General features: G+C 41.8%; 3 protein-coding genes and 1 pseudogene across 3 annotated transcripts; 2 read left to right on the plus strand and 2 right to left on the minus strand.

The window, feature by feature from the left end:
- Positions 1-2,108: 2,108 nt before the first annotated feature.
- Positions 2,109-5,604, minus strand: LOC115669944 (glyceraldehyde-3-phosphate dehydrogenase GAPB, chloroplastic). The gene is made up of 9 exons (XM_030591125.2): positions 5,377-5,604; positions 5,137-5,250; positions 3,986-4,147; positions 3,721-3,888; positions 3,471-3,631; positions 3,327-3,388; positions 3,172-3,221; positions 2,647-3,053; positions 2,109-2,530 (listed from the first exon to the last, which is right to left on the minus strand). The coding sequence occupies exons 1-9, from the start codon at positions 5,476-5,478 to the stop codon at positions 2,392-2,394; spliced, it is 1,365 nt and encodes a 454-aa protein (XP_030446985.1). The 5' UTR covers positions 5,479-5,604; the 3' UTR covers positions 2,109-2,391.
- Positions 5,605-6,424: 820 nt separating this feature from the next.
- On the minus strand, positions 6,425-9,501 carry LOC115670076 (uncharacterized). The gene is made up of 5 exons (XM_030591272.2): positions 9,233-9,501; positions 8,201-8,330; positions 7,430-7,526; positions 7,073-7,159; positions 6,425-6,783 (listed from the first exon to the last, which is right to left on the minus strand). Exons 1-5 carry the CDS (start codon positions 9,297-9,299, stop codon positions 6,643-6,645), a joined length of 522 nt encoding a protein of 173 aa, XP_030447132.1. The 5' UTR covers positions 9,300-9,501; the 3' UTR covers positions 6,425-6,642.
- An 835-nt stretch (positions 9,502-10,336) lies between these two features.
- LOC115669074 (peptidyl-prolyl cis-trans isomerase FKBP18, chloroplastic) lies at positions 10,337-13,144 on the plus strand. The gene is made up of 6 exons (XM_030590400.2): positions 10,337-10,670; positions 11,787-11,857; positions 11,941-12,027; positions 12,159-12,308; positions 12,476-12,535; positions 12,780-13,144. The coding sequence occupies exons 1-6, from the start codon at positions 10,415-10,417 to the stop codon at positions 12,846-12,848; spliced, it is 693 nt and encodes a 230-aa protein (XP_030446260.1). The 5' UTR covers positions 10,337-10,414; the 3' UTR covers positions 12,849-13,144.
- Positions 13,145-15,827: 2,683 nt separating this feature from the next.
- LOC115670095 (probable LRR receptor-like serine/threonine-protein kinase At3g47570) lies at positions 15,828-19,898 on the plus strand (annotated as a pseudogene).
- Positions 19,899-20,725: the final 827 nt, after the last annotated feature.

The raw sequence follows: 20,725 nt of genomic DNA on the forward strand, positions 1-20,725 counted from the left end.
TTTTTGGTGTCACAAAAAAAAGTTCGGGGTAAATGTGTCACAGATGGTAAAGTTTGGGATTTTTGGTGGTTTTTTCCCTAAATAATAATAACAATAAATAAATGAACAAGTGAATGTACAAATAGATCAACAATCTGTTTTATTATCACATCTATAAGATATTCTCAATATACACCATTTTTTTTATAAGCATAGTAATTATCTCAAACAAAATCAAAAATAAAATCCTCGATTTTGTTTCTATAAAGATGTTAATCTATAAAAATATATATACGAATGTTAATCTAGTCCTAAACTTATTGTACGAATGCTGATTCAGCCCTTAACTTTTTAATTTTGCCGATGTAGTCCTAAACCTCTGTGTGAAATTCCAATGCAGCCATTTCAGCCAATTGCTACTGGAAATCGCTGATGTGGCGATTCACATAGGATATCGTTTCAATTAAAGTTGTTTATGACGGTGTGCCACGTTAAACAGTCAGTGATGACTAGACGTTGCATTAGCGATTTTCCGGCAGTAATTGGCTCAAGGGATTACAATGGCAAAATGGAAAAATTTAGGGTTGAATTGATATTCGTACAATATGTTCAATATTGATTTGGTAATTATACTAAAGAAAAAAAGGAAAATGACATAAATGATCATCGAACTTTGGTCGGATGTGTAATGTGGTTCTTGAACTTTAACCCAATATGCAATGTGATCCTTGAACTAGTTTGAACATGTACCAAAAGTTTAATGATCACATTGGATAAATTAAAAGTTTAGGGATCAGATTGCATATTGAGCCAGAATGTAAGGATGTCAATATCCCAAGAAAAAACGATAGGCTATCTATACAGTGCATAATGTAAGGTGGGTGTCATCGAACCTTATGCTCGAACAATTCAAAGCGACTAAGAGGATGGAACCTTGATCTGAAAACACTAAAATAATTCACATCGAATAAAAGTTTCGCGTACTAGTTCTTGTAAGCAGGGCATTAATATGTCACGCACTGATGCCGGCTTGGGAAGAGTTCAATAGTTTTACCACGACTCATTGGAAGCGACCCTGACTTCCACACTTTCAAAGGTGAATCCCATCCATAGCGTTTGGAATTACGATTCTCAATTATATCTTCACATCCTTAATTTTTTTTGGATAAGTATTTTGAAAGTCCTAAAACTTATTACGAAAGTGCAATTGAGTCATAAAACTATCAAAATTACAATTAAGTTCTAAATTTGTCACGAAAGTACGATTAAGTCCTAAAACTTTCAAAAAATGTGATTAAATTCTAAAACTTGTCAAATCGATTCAATCAAATCGATCCAATCAAATCTTTCCATTGATTGCACTTTTTTAAAGTTATAGAATTCAATTGTACTTTCGTGAAAAGTTTTAAGACTTGATTGCACTTTTTTGATAAGTTTTAGAACTTGATTGTACTTTTTTGACAAGTTTTAGGACTTGATTGTGCTTTTTCAAAATTTTAGGAATCAATAGCATTTTCGTGATAAGTTTTAAGACTTCCGACGCACTTATCCCATCATTTTTTGTCATACTTCACATCCTTAATTAAGCCAACGACGAGTGTTTCATTTATGAATATTGCAGAACATGAGAGAGAGATCCCTACGGTTGCAGCTTTCAGATTCTTTTCCTCTTTATGTGTAGCATCCTATGCTTCTGTGGGGACTACTTGTTCAACTTGCTTGAACATGTCCGGCGAATAGATCTTGTTATATATGTCCCTCACGGCTCAGACTGATAAAATGAATGAGCATTGAACTTCATAAGAAGGATGTAAGTCACTGTGAATTACTTTCTAAGTATCAGACTTATGACTGCCAATTGCATATTGCCAGGAACATTTCTGACGCAGCGCGCAAAAGCATCATATTGAAGAAGTCGATGTCTTCTTTCATAGATCTCAGGGGAATCTTCGTCAGCTTGATGTAGGAGGAGGACGTTAGACGATGATTCTTCAGAAAGGGGTGACAGAGCTCAAGGCGAACAGAAATATTCTGATTCCAGCACAGGCTCGGATGGTTCGCAGTCCGAAAGCTTATCTGGAAAATTTATTCATTCGGTCTAGGAATGGAAATGCGGACGCCATAGCAGAGACGCTAAACTTTCTCAGTTTCATCCATTCACCACAAGTAAATTTAATAAAAGGAGTAGCTTCACATGAAACTTAACAGAACAAAAACCATTCTGATTTGATTATTCCAAATCTCAGATGCTGTCTCATCAACACATCCTATGCTTCTTGCACATCAGCTTGCTCCTCTCGACTATCACCATAGTCTATGCACTCGGCGGAAGTCAATACTGAAAAAGATAAAGATAAAGAAAAACCTTGCCTTGCACGATCCACCAGGAATTGGGAAAAGGAATGCGACGAACTAATTCTCGTAGACTTTGCACTCCTCATCAGCGGGGTTCTTCTTGCAGAAATCTTCCAATGGGTCTCCGGTCGATCCCGGTATCTCTATGCCTGGCCACTTGACTGCTACTAAATGTGCCAAGTCGACGACCCTTTGGCTGAAAGATTGAGGAGATAGAACACATCATACATCCGAAACAAGAAACGGAAGAGGTGACTTCAAATTTGGAGCCTTCTTCCCTTAGTACTTTAAAAATGAGCGAAATATTCTCACCTATAACCCCATTCATTGTCGTACCAAGCGACCACCTTCACCATATCGTCTCCCATGACCATGGACAGTGAAGAATCGATGGTTGAAGAGACATCGGAGCATCGGAAATCCACCGAGACGAGAGGCTCATCGCACACGGCCAATATGCCCTTCAGCGGCCCTTCGGCTGCCTCTCTGAAGGCTGCATTGACGTCCTCGGCGGTAAGGCCCTTCTTCTCAACATTCACAACAAGGTCGACGATGGAGACGTTTGGCGTTGGCACACGGAGGGCGATCCCATTGAGCTTGCCCTTGAGCTGGGGAAGCACAAGAGACACTGCCTTTGCAGCCCCAGTGCTTGTTGGGACGATGTTGAGCGCTGCGGCTCTGGCTCTCCGCAAGTCACGGTGGGAAGCATCCAAGAGCCTCTGAACCATACGGGGTAAAAGAAACGATTATACTCAGACTTGAGCAAAACCTTAAATGCCCCAGTAAGTTCGGACAGCATGCACATAAAGACAATTTCTTGATACTTTGTTCAATTACCTGGTCACCTGTATAAGAGTGTGTGGTTGTCATTGTACCCTTCACAATGCCTACGAAAGTGATCATGAGAGTTCAGAAACTAGTCAGGAACCAGACAGGTAAGTCACACATTAGGGAAAAAAAGAGGTGGTCAAAGATCGGGGATGAAGCCTTACCGAACTTTTCATCGATCACTTTCACAAAAGGAGCGAGGCAGTTAGTGGTGCAAGAAGCATTGCTGAAATCAGCCAGAAGCTCATGGGTTTAATCCATTATGATCAACAGAATCTTAACTTAGTTCTTTCAAGAAAAATTCTGACCTGACTATGTCAGCAACTTCATGGGAATAATCTTTCTCGTTCACACCATAGACGTAGGTGGGTATATCAGCACCTTTTGCTGGTGCGGTGATGATAACTTTCTTGGCACCAGCTTGGATATGTTTTCCAGCACCAGGGCCGTCCACGAAGACTCCAGTTCCCTGTAATTCATATTAGCAAGCCATGTTGAGGACAAGTTCTACAATAATTTGATCAATTCACATGGTTAGTTCATAATTATTTGGCTTACCTCAATAACAATGTCGATGCCAAGCTCAGCCCATGGGAGCTTGAGAGGGTCCCGGTTAGAGACGACCTTAATGTGCTTCCCATCGACGCTGATGGTCTCGTTGTCCACGATTTTCACATCAGCGTTGAAAGTCCCCAACATGGAATCATACTTCAGCAAATGTGAAGCCTGTCTTGCAAATAAGCTTACTTGTCAGATAAAAAATGAGGTAATGGGCATCTCCAAAAAAATTACGGAAGCTCACTAGTCACGAAATCTTACTCACATTTTTCACACCACCGCTGTCATTGACAACAATGACATCGAGGGGCGAGTTCTTTCTTCCGTGCCAGCATCTAAGGAAGTTCCGACCAATGCGACCGAAACCATTGATTGCCACCTTCAATTTAGCAACGGTCTCTCCCTTAGCTGGAGCTGGTGCTGAAGTCTGTTTTCACCATTGACAGGAATTGTGAGTAGGTTACCTAGAAAGATCGACTATGCTGCAAACAGATATCATGTTAAGAGTCGCAAGATGCTGATATATGTTGAGATATTTATACTAGGTTGCTTCGCGCTCTTCTCAATGACAGCGACTCAGTCTTTAAATATTTTAGCTGGTCTACTAAAAGTTTGCCAACGCAATTCACACACTCTTAGCTGCCTCCTTGAGACAAATCAACTTCTGCAATTTTCTACTTCTCTCACTTTTGGTCAATTGTCGCCAACAGAGCATGCAGTAGTAGCTCTCCATATAAGACAAGTGCTTTGTTTATACAGAGTTACAAATAATATCATACACATCCCACAAAATCGAATTCCTTGGTCGTTATTGCAGGTCTTATCGCTCGCTCAAGTTTGACATTAAGAAGAGTCCTCCTCTTCCCTTGCTTAACTTCATATGACAATATTTCCTCAAGTTTCCTGCCATACTCCATCCGCTGACAGCCCTCAGACAACCTCCAAGAACTTAGCAAGAAATGATTATAAGGTCCAGATTAATTTGTTTCCCTCTATTGATTCTCTAGACAGTTGGCTTACCCGTGGCTAAGACTGTACCATCAAACTTTGTGCTATAGTCCAGTGTTCTGGTTAATTACGGGTATTCTTGCAGTCTGAGATTTCCTTGGGAATTTAGCCGGATATGGTTATTAGTCAAGTAAAGAACACAAGGATGACTAGTAGTTACTTAAGGAGTACCTCTTAATTTGCAGGAAAATTGTAAAATATACAAATGATCATGCTATTTCCCATGAACGATGACCGATCACATGATGTCCAGAAAACATCTTTCCTTGAAAAGGCTGGTATGTTTCCAGGAACTTAAATCAACCATCAAAATGAACAATGATTGGTTCGAATATAACTAACAAACTTACTCCAGAACATTCAATGCAGAGAAAAAATAAGTAGCGATAGTCCATTTGATCAGCTGACCTTGGGAGTGAGCTGAGCAGCCACAGCATCAAAGAAGGATCCTTCCCCGCCATTCTTTGCGTAAGTCACGCACGAGCCAGCACGAAGGCCCGAGAATTCCGCCGCCTCGAGCCTCTGAACATAGGGGAGAAAAAAAACATTCCAAAGAACGCGGGTGATCAGCACTTATGCGGCTGAAACATCGAAACACACGTCACACAACACTCGCACACAAAAGAAAAGAGAGGATCAGAGAGAGACCTTGGAGAAGCATTGAGTGGGGAAGGAGTGAGAGGAGCTCTTGCTAGAGAACTTGGCATTGGTTGGGAGGGTTGTGGGAGCAAGAGCTGCGTGAGTAGCCATGGCTGACTAAAACTAAAGGTCAAGAGACTTGCTTCCGCAGCTTATTTATACCACACTAGCTTTGAAAGTTTGTTTTTTTCTTCCTTTTTCAATTGGTCACTACATTTGCATCTGTGAATTATGGTTGGAAGACAATTAGAAGGGAACGAGTGGTGAATATGGTGTTGCGGGGATGTACAATGGGATAAGGTTCCTATTGGGGATCTCCAAGGCATAAATGTGAGCCACAGACTGATTTTAACCACCCATCCATCTCTCTTCCCCTGAAGGCCACTCCTTCAATGATTCATGAATTTCTCCGTTAAAACACGAGCCAGATTTTTGTTGAAAGAGCTTATGGGTAAAACATGCACGAGGGCATACATAATCGTATATGTCCCATTTCATGGATATTTAAAAAAAAAAAATTGGGGCGTGTATATTTCTGGCTTAGAGATCGATGTGGAGTTGATGGTGGACATCGTTCGGAAGATAACATCCGCCTTGCCTTTCCGGGACAGGCGACAGTCGGGGAATAATACATCCGAATTCGAAGTATCCGCCTGTGACAAAAGTTTTGCCCAACAGGGCCAACCACTCCAAACAATATTTGATAGATTTCTCAAGTTTCTCCTCCCATATCATCCATAACTGGTTTAGTTCAATAGAACTTCAGTGTGTCATCACACAGCTAGCTAGGATGGTTCGTAGATCATTTGATTCACCATAACTTACCCTTGCTTTGCCATTCTAGAGCAAAATCTCATACTGACCATCTGCCAATCAGGCATTAAGTACCATTGTTGACGATTGGCTTTCAAGTTGACACCGTGTCAACCACACTAGTCGTCATACCATCTGATGGCACACATTATCCAAAATGTAATGGCGATCACTTTCAATGAACGAATAGATTTATACATACACAAGAAGGGAAACTGTGATGATATAATACTCGAAGTCTCCCGAGATAAACGGTATTCTGCACAGATATACCACGAATGATGCATTTCCTCAATCGAGATGATCATGTCAAAAGAAACCGAGTGCATTGGTCTTCAGAAATAAACAGAAGATTTTACAAGAGGAACCATTATTCTGTTATACGGAGGCTGCCAAAAAGGGTGAGCCAATTGTACCAAAACAGAGGATGACCATGATCTTAGGCCTGGGAGGTGTGGGCTATCAAACAGCAGCTTCGATTTCATCAGGGGCAGGGGCAACGGCAATCTCATCTGATGAGTCTTCAGTTCGGAGCTGAGAAGATACATCATCTATGGCTGAATTGAGCTGTGCAATCTTCTCGGCAAGCACCTTCCTCGTTTTCTGGAAATCATCATATTTTAAGGTGAATACATATTTCACAGATGGCCACGATGCCATGTTACTGCTACAGTCTCTTCACAGCATACATGAAGCAGGTCATAGCAAGCATACGTTGGACTTCATATACAAACATGTCAGCAGTTGCTTATCAAATTAAACGCAGGTACAAAAACTGTTCTACTCACGACAATCCAGGATCAGAAAATCATTTTCATCATGGCACAGTAAGTACTATAAGGTGTCGTACATTGGAAAATTTAACATTAAAGATAAGTCAAGGACAGGTCACCTCCAAAGCCTTCTCTTCATCATAGATGAATTTCGGTAATTTCCTCATCAAATCCTTCCTGTCAGTTCCAGCCAGTGCCTTGCTGATCTACCGGGATGATAAAAGGAAAAACTCAATTCAGGGGAAAGGGCTTCCACATGTAGATCCGCAGGACTATCACATGGAATAATGGAACTGAAAATGTATTCAGCTGAACCACCATACTTATGATATTCATCAACAATTACATGAACTGCTTGAACTAAAATTATCAGAAAAGAATATTGAACATCAAATGTTCAATAATTCAAACAAACGCTAACCAAATGAAGGTGGATTCCTACACCATAGGTAGGGTATTACAGATAATGTCAGTACCTGAGGTGCATATACACAACCAAGGGCACCAACTATAATTCCTCCTAAGACAAAACCACCAACAAAGATGCTTGCACTGCTCGGCCTTCCACCGTCTCTGCATTAGAAAACAAACAAAAGACTAACATTGGGTACATACAATCACAACTAGGGAAATTTGACAGAGTTATGAAAATTTTACGAAAGATTATACACGCAGGAAATGAGTTTGATATAAAGAACAGTAATTACTTGTTGTTAGCTGACCCATCTAACATTTCAAGCATAAAACAAAATAACTTATTATTGGAAGGAATATCGTTGGTATATTAAGAATTGCGGAATACGTTTGCCTTTACTGCACAAATCTTCCTGATCCATCCTTGGCCAAATAGATTTAGAAAAACAATTTCCATGCTGATTAGATATACAAGTTTAGAGCAACTAAACTATGTCTGCACATCAACCAAAGGAAGCCAGGAATAGAGAAACAGGACCAGGAAATACTGCAAGAAAATATGTTCTGGCTCTCTCTTTCTCTCCTTCCCCGGCCCCTTTTCCCTCAATTTTTTCCTTTCCCTCTCCGCCTCCCACAACATGTAACAAATTTGTCAATTCATGACAAGAACATAAGGTCTATACGGGTCTGAGCAGGTAATACAGCCTAATGCTAAGAAAACGGGATAGTAAAAGAAGAAAAATTGACTGCTGATTAAGCTTCCACTTAGAAATTGCATTCAAATTTAGCACCTCAAAATTAGATCACAACAAAGTTGCAATACTTGGCAGTACCTATACTCAGCACTAACAGTGAGTTGCCTTGAAGAGCGGAGCTGCAGCATTCCAGTTTGATTTTTAGCAAACAACAAGTTTGTACGGCGTACGCTCCCCAGGCATTGGACTGATGGCTTAAGCGGGCAACCTGGCAGTATGTTCCAGAATAAATAGCATAAGTACACTTAACTGCATGAAAAGTCGAGGCTCTAAACACAACGAGCCTTAAATATCCACTGCCGGTCAAGCATGAGAGAAGAAACAAAATTCTTCTAAAATCTAGCAGTCAGACTTTGGCAACGTAAACCATAGAAGGTAGAATGACGTCCTATCATATCCGAACCCAAGGAAAGGTGCTTTAGTCATAACTCGTGCATCGTATCATCCGAATCGAGAAAGGGAGAAATATCCCGATGTCTAAATAGAGGATGCACAAAGCCACTGCTCAGCAATTGGACAGATTCATTCCCACATGACAAAGATGAACCTTTTGTGAAAATTACACCATGAGCCGTGCTAATGTGGTAGCACAGACCCATCAAGTAGTCTTGTCTTGTTTTCGTCGCAAGTTCTTGCGCACGCATCGAGAAAAACGAGCACCGCGCCCACATGTCATATGATATATCTATCAGGCGAAAGACTTTCCCCACGTAAGACCGCTAATCATCAGAATCACGCGGCAGGCGACAACACCCATAGGAAGCCGCACAATGTGAAAGCTTTACGAGACTAAAAGCAATACATAAGGCCGACGGCCGCAAACACTCGGGACTTTCCGCTGTGATTAAGCATTCAATCACGAGTCTCGAGCTCGCCAAACTCATCGCACGCCGCTCAATGCAACTGTAGAGACCCACGCACACTGGTACAAGAGTTAGTAACGCCGATGTACAGGCATTTGGCTTTCCCTTCATCTCGCGGTTCACCAAAAAAAGCACCGTCCAATTCAGCTGTTCTCAGGATCGAACGCGAACCGAAAGCTGACGATCAGCGCGAAAACGCTGCGAGAAACACATCGAACGGAAGGACGGAATCGGAGGAGATCGTTACCCGACAAGAGCCGCGGTCGGGGACTTCGCACCGGAGCCAGGGAACTCGAGACCGCGCTCATCTCCATCGGCGTGAAGCGCGAGAGAGAGGCTGAACGATCGGAGGGGCAGAGGTGTTCGATTTGAGGGAGGAAATGAGGATGGAAGGAGGGGATAAAGAGGGGGCGATGATCCGTTCTGGTGTTCGATTGTATCGATGCAGGTTCGCTCGCTTGGAGCGACACAGCCGAAGAGATGAAGGGCGGGCGCAATCGCCTGCTTCGCGCTTTAGGTGATTAGCATTGAGATCAAGGACTTTTACGGCCGTTGATTCGATCGTTTAAGCAAGATCCCGCGCGCGTGCGTGGCTGTTGATCGCGGACCAATGATTTTCAGCCGGCGTATTGGCCGAGCGTTTGAGAAGAATTTGAGGGAAAAATAAATAAATAAAAGGATGAAGAAGAAAGATGAATTGAGACTTTTAAGAGTGACATTGACAATTTTTGATAAAAGGGACAATGCGAAATGAGCATTGTGTGACGGATTGTAAATAATTACTTAAACAAGTGTATCTTATTCAAATGCTAATTAAAGGTTAAATGACGCGGCAAAATACAAATGGCCGATTAAATAAACGAGTCATATTCAATCAGCAATAACGATCTGTCATATAATTTAGTATACGGGTTTTGTAAATGTCGAAATTGGTTTACGAACGCTTATTTAGTTAATATGACAATCCAACTCGTTTTGTAAAATCCACAAGTGAAAGAGAGAGTTGGTGTCGATGATGCCGTTATGCTGCTTGCACTGTGCAAGGTCTACGAACGCTTGCTCGATGTTGGCGAGCAATGGCACCATCATCGAGCGCAGGGGTTTGTAGCTAAGCAAGTACGACTTATTAAAGAAATCGAGTGAATCCTCCACATCTCTTAACAACAAATCGATTTCGCAGGATATTCTAACTTTATTCTATTCATATTTTTATATCCCACTTATTTAAATTACTTAAAATTATTGACCAACTATGTAAAAATCGATCTCACCATAGTAATTCTCGTCTTTACAAAAGGAGGGACAAAGGTGTAAATTTGGCGGGGAAAGGATAGGAGGAAGAGGATGCGATTTTTTTTTTTTAGCGGTTCCTCCGAGAGCTGGCGCATCATCATCTGCAAAACCGCAAAAAGGAAAAAGCCCAACGGCCATGGCTTCCGCCCGGAGCTTCCACAAACCGGCCGTCGACGATCGTCGTCTCCTCCGACCCAGAGCCGCCGCCGCCTCGGACCAGCCGCCGGACGCCGCGAGGCGGCTCGCTCCTCCGGGTCGCGCTTCGAGGAGGCTCGCGATCCTGATCTCCTCGCTGCCGCTGCCGCTCGCGCTCGCCTCGCTGCCTCGGCCGTCGGAGGCCAGGGAGAGGCGCAACCGGAAGGCCATCCCGCTCGAGGAATACACCACGAGCCGTGAGTCTCCCGAGCCCTCCGTTCTCTCTCGATCGTCGTCCTTTCGTTTCGTCGAGAGCGTGAATTTTTGCGCTCGCGCGTTCTGTCGCGCATGCCGGGAGATGTTTGCATTTTCCCCTTGTGGCAGTTGCAATGCGATTATTCAGCACAAATGCGCAACCGAATTCGATATTGGACGGGGTATTTGAGAATTGAAATGCGTGCTTCATTCGTTTTTGTGATTGAGTGAGCAAAGCATGTAGTTTGAGTAAGTGCAATGACAGGCACATTGTTCGTGCAAGTTCAAAGCTGCCCGTTGCTATGATAATGCAAGTGGTTTAAGGAAGTAATCGAGTCAAATTGCAATAAAAGGGGTCTGCTATGTTACTTGTTGGAGCCACAGTCTTTTTCTTTGTGTGGGTTCTAGTCCCATGTGTAGTTACAGTGAGATAGTTCCGGCAGTTTCGTTCATCGGCAGAAAGTTGGAGGGGTGGTAGTAGTGTGTGATTGTGCTTCTGTGACTTGCCTTTTATGGATGTAGCGTCGACATTTTAGAAGCTGTGCCACTTGCTATGATAGTGCAGTTGAAGTGAATAAGATAGGCATTAAGGATGCGATTCTGTCGCATAATGTCCTTAGGGATGACTAGAATATTCATAGTTGAAAGCATCGGAGCGGGTAGTAATTACTAGTTCGAGTCTTGGTCCGCAATTCGAATGGATTCTGTGGCTTTGTCATTTTATTCTGCTTAAGCTAAGATCATGGAGTCTACCTCGACTCTTTGTGCTGCTTCTCTTTGTCGTCGTACCTGATGGAATGCAGGAGGAATGCTTCCCTTTATCACATCATCTCGTAGGACCTAGCTTAGTCTTTCTTTCACTCCCACCCGTCTTTCCCATGTACTGCCTCTATAACCCATGTGGTCAGTTTCAAGTATTTACTAAAGATTATTTCGTTTCCTGCCAATAGATGCTCAAACTAAAAGTTAATTCCTATTCCCCATACAGAGCAGAAAAGAATTGAATTCTAGGCTGCCAGATTTGTGAGGAAAAAAGGTTCTCGTGTTTCACAAGAGAAAGTTGCATTTTAGCTTGCTGTCCGTTTTGTTTTAGTAAGCAATTCCAATCCTTGAAACAGCTGATGGAGTGAAATACTATGATATCATCGAGGGAAATGGTCCAGTAGCTGAAAAAGGATCAACAGTCCAGGTTTGTTGATGTCGATTTTCTGTTTATATTTCCTCAAGCAATATATGAGCCAGTAATATTCTGTGTTGAATCCTCTTTTGCAGGTGCATTTTGACTGTCTTTATCGCGGTATTACAGCTATATCAAGTCGAGAATCTAAGCTTTTAGCTGGAAATCGCATTATTGCTCAGGTCTTATACTTTCGATTTTCTTTTCTCGTTTCATATTGCTATTTCCGGTTCAGACAAATTCTCCTCATTTTGACTTGTGCCTTGTGTGGACCAACGCTTTGCTAATGCGCAAGCTTACTTGGCATTATTAGCCATATGAATTCAAGGTAGGATCTCCTCCAGGAAAGGAACGCAAGCGTGAATTTGTAGATAATCCAAATGGATTATTTTCAGCACAGGCTTCTCCCAAGCCACCACCTGCTATGTACTCGATAACAGAAGGGATGAAAGTGGGTGGAAAGGTGATCATCTCGACTCCTATCGGCAGTAAATGTTCGTCAATGTGGCTAATTTGTCACTCAGTAAATGAATTGCTAACACTTAAGCTAGTGCTTTTGTATTTTCCTCGTCCCATCTTCTCTCTAGTCTTTAATGGCCTTATTGTTCTTGAACATTCGTCCTTTTTCAGAGAACGGTGATCGTTCCTCCAGAGGCTGGCTATGGTCAGAAGGGAATGAACGAGATACCGGTATTCTTTGTATTATTGATTCATTGGGAATTATCCCACTCTGTGTTTAGGAGCTGATCATACCATCAAATGCCTGGTTCTGAGAGCTTGCCTGAAATTTTTTATGCCTCTTCTATAATTTCAACTCCATTCCTAAGTGAGGTTTTCAATCTATTTGCATGTGGTGCCTCTAAGCATGTCATTACATGTGCTTGAGAGTTAATTACGATGCATTCCTGAGAGTACTCGTGTTTTCCTTTTCCAGCCAGGGGCCACCTTTGAACTGAATATCGAGCTTCTGCAAGTAGAACCGCCTGAAGGAAAGCAGACTTAGCATTGGGTGAGGAGGGCCTTGAGGCAATGGAGTTGATGTGATGCCGAAATTTTGTCTCCTTTTCTTCTAATAGAAGGCAGATAAGTCAGCTGAGGGATCATTATGTGCGGAGTGATAAGTCAGATTGAATGCGCGACTCGCTAGGTTTTCTGTATATCTTCTTCTTTTTCTTCTTCTTCTTCCACTACAAAGCATGATGAAGCAGAACACTGTAATCTCAGGCCGATATTCTTGCTTCCTCAATGCTGCAGAATTCACTGATATTGTTGGTATTGTATAAATGAGAATGTTGACCACATGAGTTGAGACACTAACAATATTGAAACTTCTCTCCCATACTCTTGAAGGAAAAGAAGATCAGCACCTATCTGGTTTATAATCTTGTGGAAGTTGCACGGGAGCCAAAACAGTATGCAAACATGTTGTTGCTCACATCTGATTGTGTGAAACAATCAAACATGCAAACATGCAATGGAGATAAATCTTGTCACTTTGTTTTAGGAAACATGTACATTTTCTTTTGAATGAACTTTTTTTTACTTTTCTAGCAAAAAGAAAAACAGCATTTTATATTATATTTGACTCATGCATCCTTGATAAATGGATGGGTGTGATTTATGAGATTCCAGTTTGTTCAATAAGTAAATGGTTAATACCACGAAAAACCTCAAACTAATACACATGTGACAAATTTACCTAAAACTAATTTTTGGGTTAGCAAAAACCCTCAAACTTGTACACATGTGACAAATTTATCCCAAACTAATTTTTAGGTCATCCAAAGTCCATCCCAGTCTGTTGTGTGCAGTAACTGGATATCGTTAATGTTGCAGTAAAGCAAAGTTAAGTTAGTTACAAGCTTCCTAAATGAGGAATTTTCTTCTGTTTCGGAACAAAGATGGGGATACTCTGGAATACAAAACCAACTTTCTGGATTCAACTTTCTTGTGTGGCATATTTAGAAGGTTTATTTCCGCGTCAGGGGCGGTCCAACAATGGTTTAATAGAATTAGTCTTAGTTAACTCTGGTGATGGAATTGTGTCTGATTTTACTTCCATTCTCCTAAGGATGAAAGACCACTTTCCACTGATGGAGAACCGTAACTCCGAGCAACTGTCAATGGTCCACAAGGAAAATCATGTCTATCTTGTACAGTAAGTGTCGTTAATTGAAGCCAAATCGTTGACGAGAAAGTGTACCCGCAAAATGCATCTCGAGCATTGCTGACCAAGTAATACTTGGAGGATAAACCCAAGCCAAAATCAGTAGAGGACGAGAAGACCAGGGAAGGATTTAGAAATGGAAGCAGAAGGGTCAAGTCAGATTCCAACAGTGAGTAGTGCATTATAAGGGAAAATTTTAATTTGGTACTCAAACTGGGGTCATTTTCTCAAAAAAGGGTCCAAAGTGGACAAAATGTCAAATAAGGGCATGAAGTGCCCAATCAGTTTCAAATAGGGGCCCGAAGTGCCCAATTAGTCTCAAATGAGAGCCTGGGTTCGTCGACTAGTCAAATGCTCACCGGTCGGCGAGCACGTCATTGTTCCGGCAATCGGAATAGGGGCAATTTCGTCTTTTATTATTTTATTTTTTTTCTCTTTTCCTTTTCTTTTCTTCTTTTTTTTTTTCTCTTTTCCCTCCGCCGGTCATAGCCGGGGCCGGCGGAGGTGGCCAGCCTCGGGCGGAGGCTGCCCTCGCCGGCATCGGGCGAGGGCCACCCGACGCCGGCGAGGGAAACCCAGGGTCGGCCCTCGCCGGCGTCGGGCGAGGGCAACCCTCGCCCGAGCCGGATGCCGACGAGGGCCGACCCTGGGTTTCCCTCGCCGGTGTCGGGCGGCCTTTGCCGGCCTCGGCTATGGCCGGCGGAGGGAAAAGAGAAAAAAAAGAAGAAGAAGAAAAGCAAAAGGAAAAGAGAAAAAAAGAAGAAGTAAAAGACGAAATTGCTCCTGTTCCGATCGTCGGAACTGTGACGTGCTCGCCGGCCGGTGAGTATTTGACCGGCCGGCGAACCTAGGCCCTTATTTGAGACTAATTGGGTACTTTGGGCCCCTATTTGAGACTGATTGGGCACTTTAGGCCCTTATTTTATACTTTGTCTACTTTGGACCCCTTTTTGAGAAAATGACTCACTTTGGGTACCAAATTGAAATTTTCCCGCATTATAATGAGGAGTCACAGCTCACTCCTAGCTTACTTGTCCATTGTGGTCCTGCCACTCCAGCCCGCCGTATGGATGTTTTCAATCAAAAGCCGCGTCTTCAGACGAGCTTGTCTTTGGACAATTTTGAGAATGAAACTATAAGGGTCCTCTCACCCCGTGATTTTAGTGCGGCGGCAGATGCAGGCAGTTCTACTACGTCTCCCAAACCATAGCTCAAACCATGGATTGACAGATCAGTTCGTGAGCTAACTCGTTTAGGACTCTGTTATTCGTCATGCATATGTGGCTATGTATGTTGCAGGAAGTTGACAGATCCTCTCATTTTCAGTGAACATATTTGACCCAAGTGGTCCCTCTGAATGTAACATAGTTCGGACTTCTGTTTGTTTGGAGGCACGAGTCTATACCATCCTGAAACGGTTCTCTTTTTCCGAATGTTAGTCAGAGCATCCAAGAATGGCCAGGAACATCGATAAGGGCTGATCTACTCCGGCAACTGAAAGCATCAACAATTCATTAACGGTCTCGAGATCAACGATACTAAAGTTGGATAGAATGAAGCTTTGTGGTCGAGCCATAATTATCTCGAGGCTGCATTCTCCTCCACTTAAATTACTTATTCAGCATTGATGATCCTTATAAAATATTTTAATTTTGGTTCATGTAATATATATAAGGAGGTGATTACTGATTATGTTGACTAATTCAAAGGCGAAATCATAAAGAAACACGCATTCCTATTTCTTATGTGTCGGTAAAAAAGTCTGCAACGTGTGCACATCAGATTGACTCTCATGCATATATGGCCAGACAAGGTCCTTTTCCAGAGTCAGAATCAATGGTAGAAGATGGGATTGGCCGGCTTCGCTGTTCAATGACTACCGAGTGCAGATCGTTTACTTGAGCGATCTCTTCATTATTCTGAAGATGGGATTGGCCAGCCTCTTATTCCTTCTTGCCTTTGCTTTCATAGCTACCCGCTACCTTCGGCTTCGAGTCATGAAACCCGTAAGCCTTAGTTTTGCAGAGCTTCGATCATGCCACTTGCTCCTTGGTATTGCTCTTGCTCTTGCACTGTGCTTTAACCTAGTCTCCTCCACCACCAATGAAACAGACAGACTTGCGCTGCTCGCATTTAAGGCCGGAATATCCGAAGATCCTTTCGGGGTGCTCGACTCTTGGAACAATAGCGTTGGGTTTTGCAAGTGGTACGGTGTCACATGTGGCCGGAGGCACCAGAGGGTCACGATCCTGAACTTGCGATCACAAGGACTGTTCGGATCAATCTCTCCTCATATCGGAAACCTCAGCTTCTTGAGGGAAATGTGGCTGCAAAACAACAGTTTTAATCAAGAAATCCCTCCACAGCTCGGCCAGTTGCGCCGCCTGCGTATCCTAAGATTGACCATCAATTCTTTGGTTGGCGAAATTCCCAAAAACATATCGGGTTGCTCAGATCTGGTCATCCTCGAGCTTGGGAACAACGAACTAACTGGAGAAATTCCTGGAGAGCTCGAGTAATTGCTGAAGCTACAAGAGTTCGCTTTGTATGCTAATAATCTAACTGGGAGTATCCCTTCCTCCATTGGGAACTTATCTTCCCTACAGATCCTTTTTTTAACCATGAACAACTTGGACGGGAGCATTCCTGAAGTTCTAGGCCACCTTACAAACTTCAATTCATGGGCATAGGAGCAAACGGATTGTTGGGTACGATTCCATCGTCGTTACTCAATCTCTCTTCCCTAACTACGTTTGATGCTGGAGACAACCAGATACAGGGGATTCTTCCTGCAGGCATAGGCCTCAAACTCCCAATCTTGTATCTTTTAGCGTTCGTGGGAACCAACTTGAGGGACCGATTCCTCTGTCTATATCGAATTGCACAAAGCTTGATAGGCTTCAACTTGGAGGTAATAGATTTTCCGGGAAAGTACCTTCTTCGGAAAATTTGTATGAGCTTAGTTGGCTTCAAATCTTTGCTGATCAGCTTGGCAGTGGAAAACCTGAAGACTTGAGCTTCCTTTGCTCGTTAACTAATAGCACCAAATTAGAGTACATGGGTATTGACAGGAACAAGTTTGGCGGGGCATTACCTAAATGCATAGGTAATTTTTCCACCAATCTCATATTATTTTCAGTAAATGAGAATCAAATATCTGGTGACATTCCTAAAGAAATTGGGAATTTAGTCAATATGGAATTATTGTTTATGAATCTCAACCAGCTTTCAGGTGTTATCCCCCCCAATTTGGGGTATTTACAAAATCTATCCACTGTGGAATTAAGCGATAACAACTCGGGAGGGATTATCCCATCTTCTTTAGGAAATCTAACCAAGTTGATTAGCCTACATCTCGGTGGGAACAACTTTCATGGGCAAATTCCTTCAAGTCTATCAAATTGCCGGTCTCTTAATTTGCTCGATCTGTCCAAAAACAATCTTAGTGGTATTATTCCCTTGCAACTTTTGAGTCTCTCATCATTAACAATCATTCTGAACTTATCTCGAAACCATTTGACTGGGATTCTACCCACAGAAGTTGGCGACTTGAGAACTTTGACTGCGTTGGACATCTCAAACAATTTGTTAGTAGGTGAAATCCCAAGTAGTTTAGGTGATTGCACTGCATTGACATCATTGAGGATGAGAGGCAACTTCTTCCATGGGTCGATTCCTCAATCAATTAGATCGTTAGGAGGCATTGAAGAACTAGATCTTTCATGCAACAATTTGTCGGCTCAAATTCCAAAATTCTTAACAATATTTTCGTTCCTTGAAACTTTTGAATTTATCCTACAATAAGTATGAAGGCATGCTACCAAGTGAAGGAGTCTTTAGGAATGCTACCGGTACTTCTATTATTGGGAACGATGAGCTATGTGGTGGGCTACCAGAATTTCACCTCCCCAACTGCATCTCCAAAAGCTCCAAGAGCAAAAAGATCAATTTAGTGGTATTGTCCACTTCAATTATTTTCGGAGTTCTTGGAATAGCTCTTATTCTAACTTTCATATATCTTTGTTGGTTGAAGAAGACACTAATGAAACCGGTTTCAATTTCAAGGGATGATTCATGTCCAAATGTATCTTACGGAATACTCCTAAAAGCAACAGACGGTTTTTCTTCAACGAATTTGATCGGTGGTGGAAGCTTTGGTTCTGTTTATAGGGGTATACTAGAGGTTAGTGGAATTACTGTTGCCGTGAAGGTTCTTCATTTAGTTCGTCACGGTGCTCTAAAGAGCTTCAAAGTCGAGTGCGAGGCATTAAAGAACATCAAACATCGAAATCTTTTGAAGATATTGACAGTTTGTTCGGGTAGTGATTATCAAGGAAATGATTTTAAGGCCTTAGTCTATGAATTCATGGACAATGGAAGCCTAGAACGGTGGCTGCACCCTAGTGTAACATCATCTCATTGCAATGAGCTTGCAAAGAAGTTGAATTTCATTCGAAGGATAAATATTGCTATTGGTGTTGCTTCAGCACTGGATTATCTTCATCACCAGTGCCACATCCCCATCGTTCATTGTGATTTAAAGCCAAGCAATATCCTCTTAGATGCTGAGATGGTCGCACATGTTGGCGACTTTGGATTGGCGAAATTCCTTATTGAATCATCCCTTGATACTGCAGTGAGCTCTGTGGGTTTTAGAGGGACAATCGGTTATGCTCCACCAGGTAATCTCTCTCTCTCCAAGAAAGTTTATTTACCCAACAAAGTAATTGATGGGTCTTCCTATGCGAAACTTGGTAGCAAATATTGACTCTTATGGTCTTATGCATAATAGATAATGATTGATGATCCGTGCATCAAATTTGACCTGCACTATGATTTAAATGTGTTGCAGAATATGCAATGGGATGCAATGTTTCAAGAGAAGGTGACGTCTATAGTTATGGCATTCTCTTACTAGAGATGTTCACAGGATTAAGTCCAATCGATGACATGTTCAGAGATAATTTAACTCTTCATGGCTTTGTCGCAAAAGCTTTGCCTGAACGAGTGCTCGAAATTACGGATAGTATTCTGCTTCAAGAAAGAGAGAGCCATTTTGGCCCCTACAGTCCCCAGCATTGGCCTTCCAAAAGCGAAGGCATATTTCAAGAGTGTTTGGTTATGGTGTATAATATTGGAGTTGCTTGTTCGAACGAAGTGCCAGGAAGACGAATGAGCATCGGTGGAGTTGTAAATCAGCTGCATCAGATCAGGGAGAAACTCTTTGCATTGGGTTTACATGAACAAGATGAAGTACCGACAGTTTCTACTTAGCTGTTGTACATTTCGCGTTGTTTAGGCAAATGGAAGCAGACAGGTAGATTCAATAACTGAAGAGAGAATCAATTATTCTTTTTCTAGTTGATGATTATTCATCAGTTGCATCAGTACATATCTGAACTTGCAGAAGGCCTTGGGTGCACACACAATCTTCAGTACTTTCAGTTTACTTAAAACTCTGATTTGGTGCCATATTATACAAAAAATGAATCAAAGATAGGTTGTCTTGCTTCTTTTAATCTTTTCATTTGTATGATATTGATGTCATTAAGACGAATTGCAATCAATTAGCTATTGGAAATCTTATGTAAAGGAGAAGGCTTGGTTTCTGCAGATCGGCTAGGAATGGGCTTGCTGTTGCCTGTTGCTGTTGCCGTTGCTGTGTTTGGAATAACCTGATGTCAGGAATTGAACTATGTTCCTGAAGCTATGTTCAGGATTCACCATCCAACCATGCAGTAATTCGAGGAGGAATCATCCGACAATGCTTTAGTAAGAACAATGTAATGTAAAGCGTGTACTGTATTTTTCTAGGGATGCAAGTGCAAATTCTCCAGCACTGCTATTTCTGAAGTTTACCAATGTCATTCCCTTTTATTTTCGCAATTTAGAAAAGTTACACTTCTCTTCTTCTTCTTCTGTTTTTTTTTGGAAAGCACCTAATCACGTATCCATAAAAGCTTACTATTTTTTTTTCATAAAATCTTACTATAGATATATTGATATTCACTTTTTTTATATAGGAAAAATCACCAAAAAAGCCATAAATCTATTACATTCATACCAATTCAACTCTAAAGCTTTCAATTGTGATAATTGTATCATAAATTTTTTGACAATTTGTCGATTGAGTCCTTCCAGCCAATTCTTATGGGAAATCGCTGATGTGGATGCCGATTATTTTACGTGGCACGGCCGACGCTATCATGGACAATTTTTATAATTTTTTTCGAAATTTTATTGCACAACCGATCGTGTGATATGTTTAGGATTTTTTTGGTAATTTTTTAGTATTCGTTAATCATGTGGATAAGCAACTTACAAAGGTAAAAACTAGTAACTACATCAATAAATTACTAGCCAAAAAATATGCTCAAACTTACTTCTCTAAAAAAGTAACCATTAAGCGGAGAGAAGTTACTAAATTCTTAATAATTATGAAAGTGAAGTTACTTTACACTACTACAAAATTAGTGGTTGTTGAAATGCAAATACCTTGACCTCACGGCTTTTGGCGAGGGCTCGAGCCTCGCCGGCGACGACGAGGCACGCCCTTTCTTGCCAGAGCATGACTCCGAGTTCACTACTTAGTACAACCACATGCCCGAATTTCATACGAAAGTTATCAATCACATGGAGAAAAAATAAAAACTATTAATAGGCCAAATGTGATGTTCCTCTTAGAAAGTTACTATTCACATTGAGATGTGACT

Source organism: Syzygium oleosum, unplaced genomic scaffold, assembly GCF_021117445.2.
Source record: "Syzygium oleosum isolate NSW1041296 unplaced genomic scaffold, Sole_v2.1 Sole_v2.22, whole genome shotgun sequence".
Taxonomy (NCBI): Eukaryota; Viridiplantae; Streptophyta; class Magnoliopsida; order Myrtales; family Myrtaceae; genus Syzygium; species Syzygium oleosum.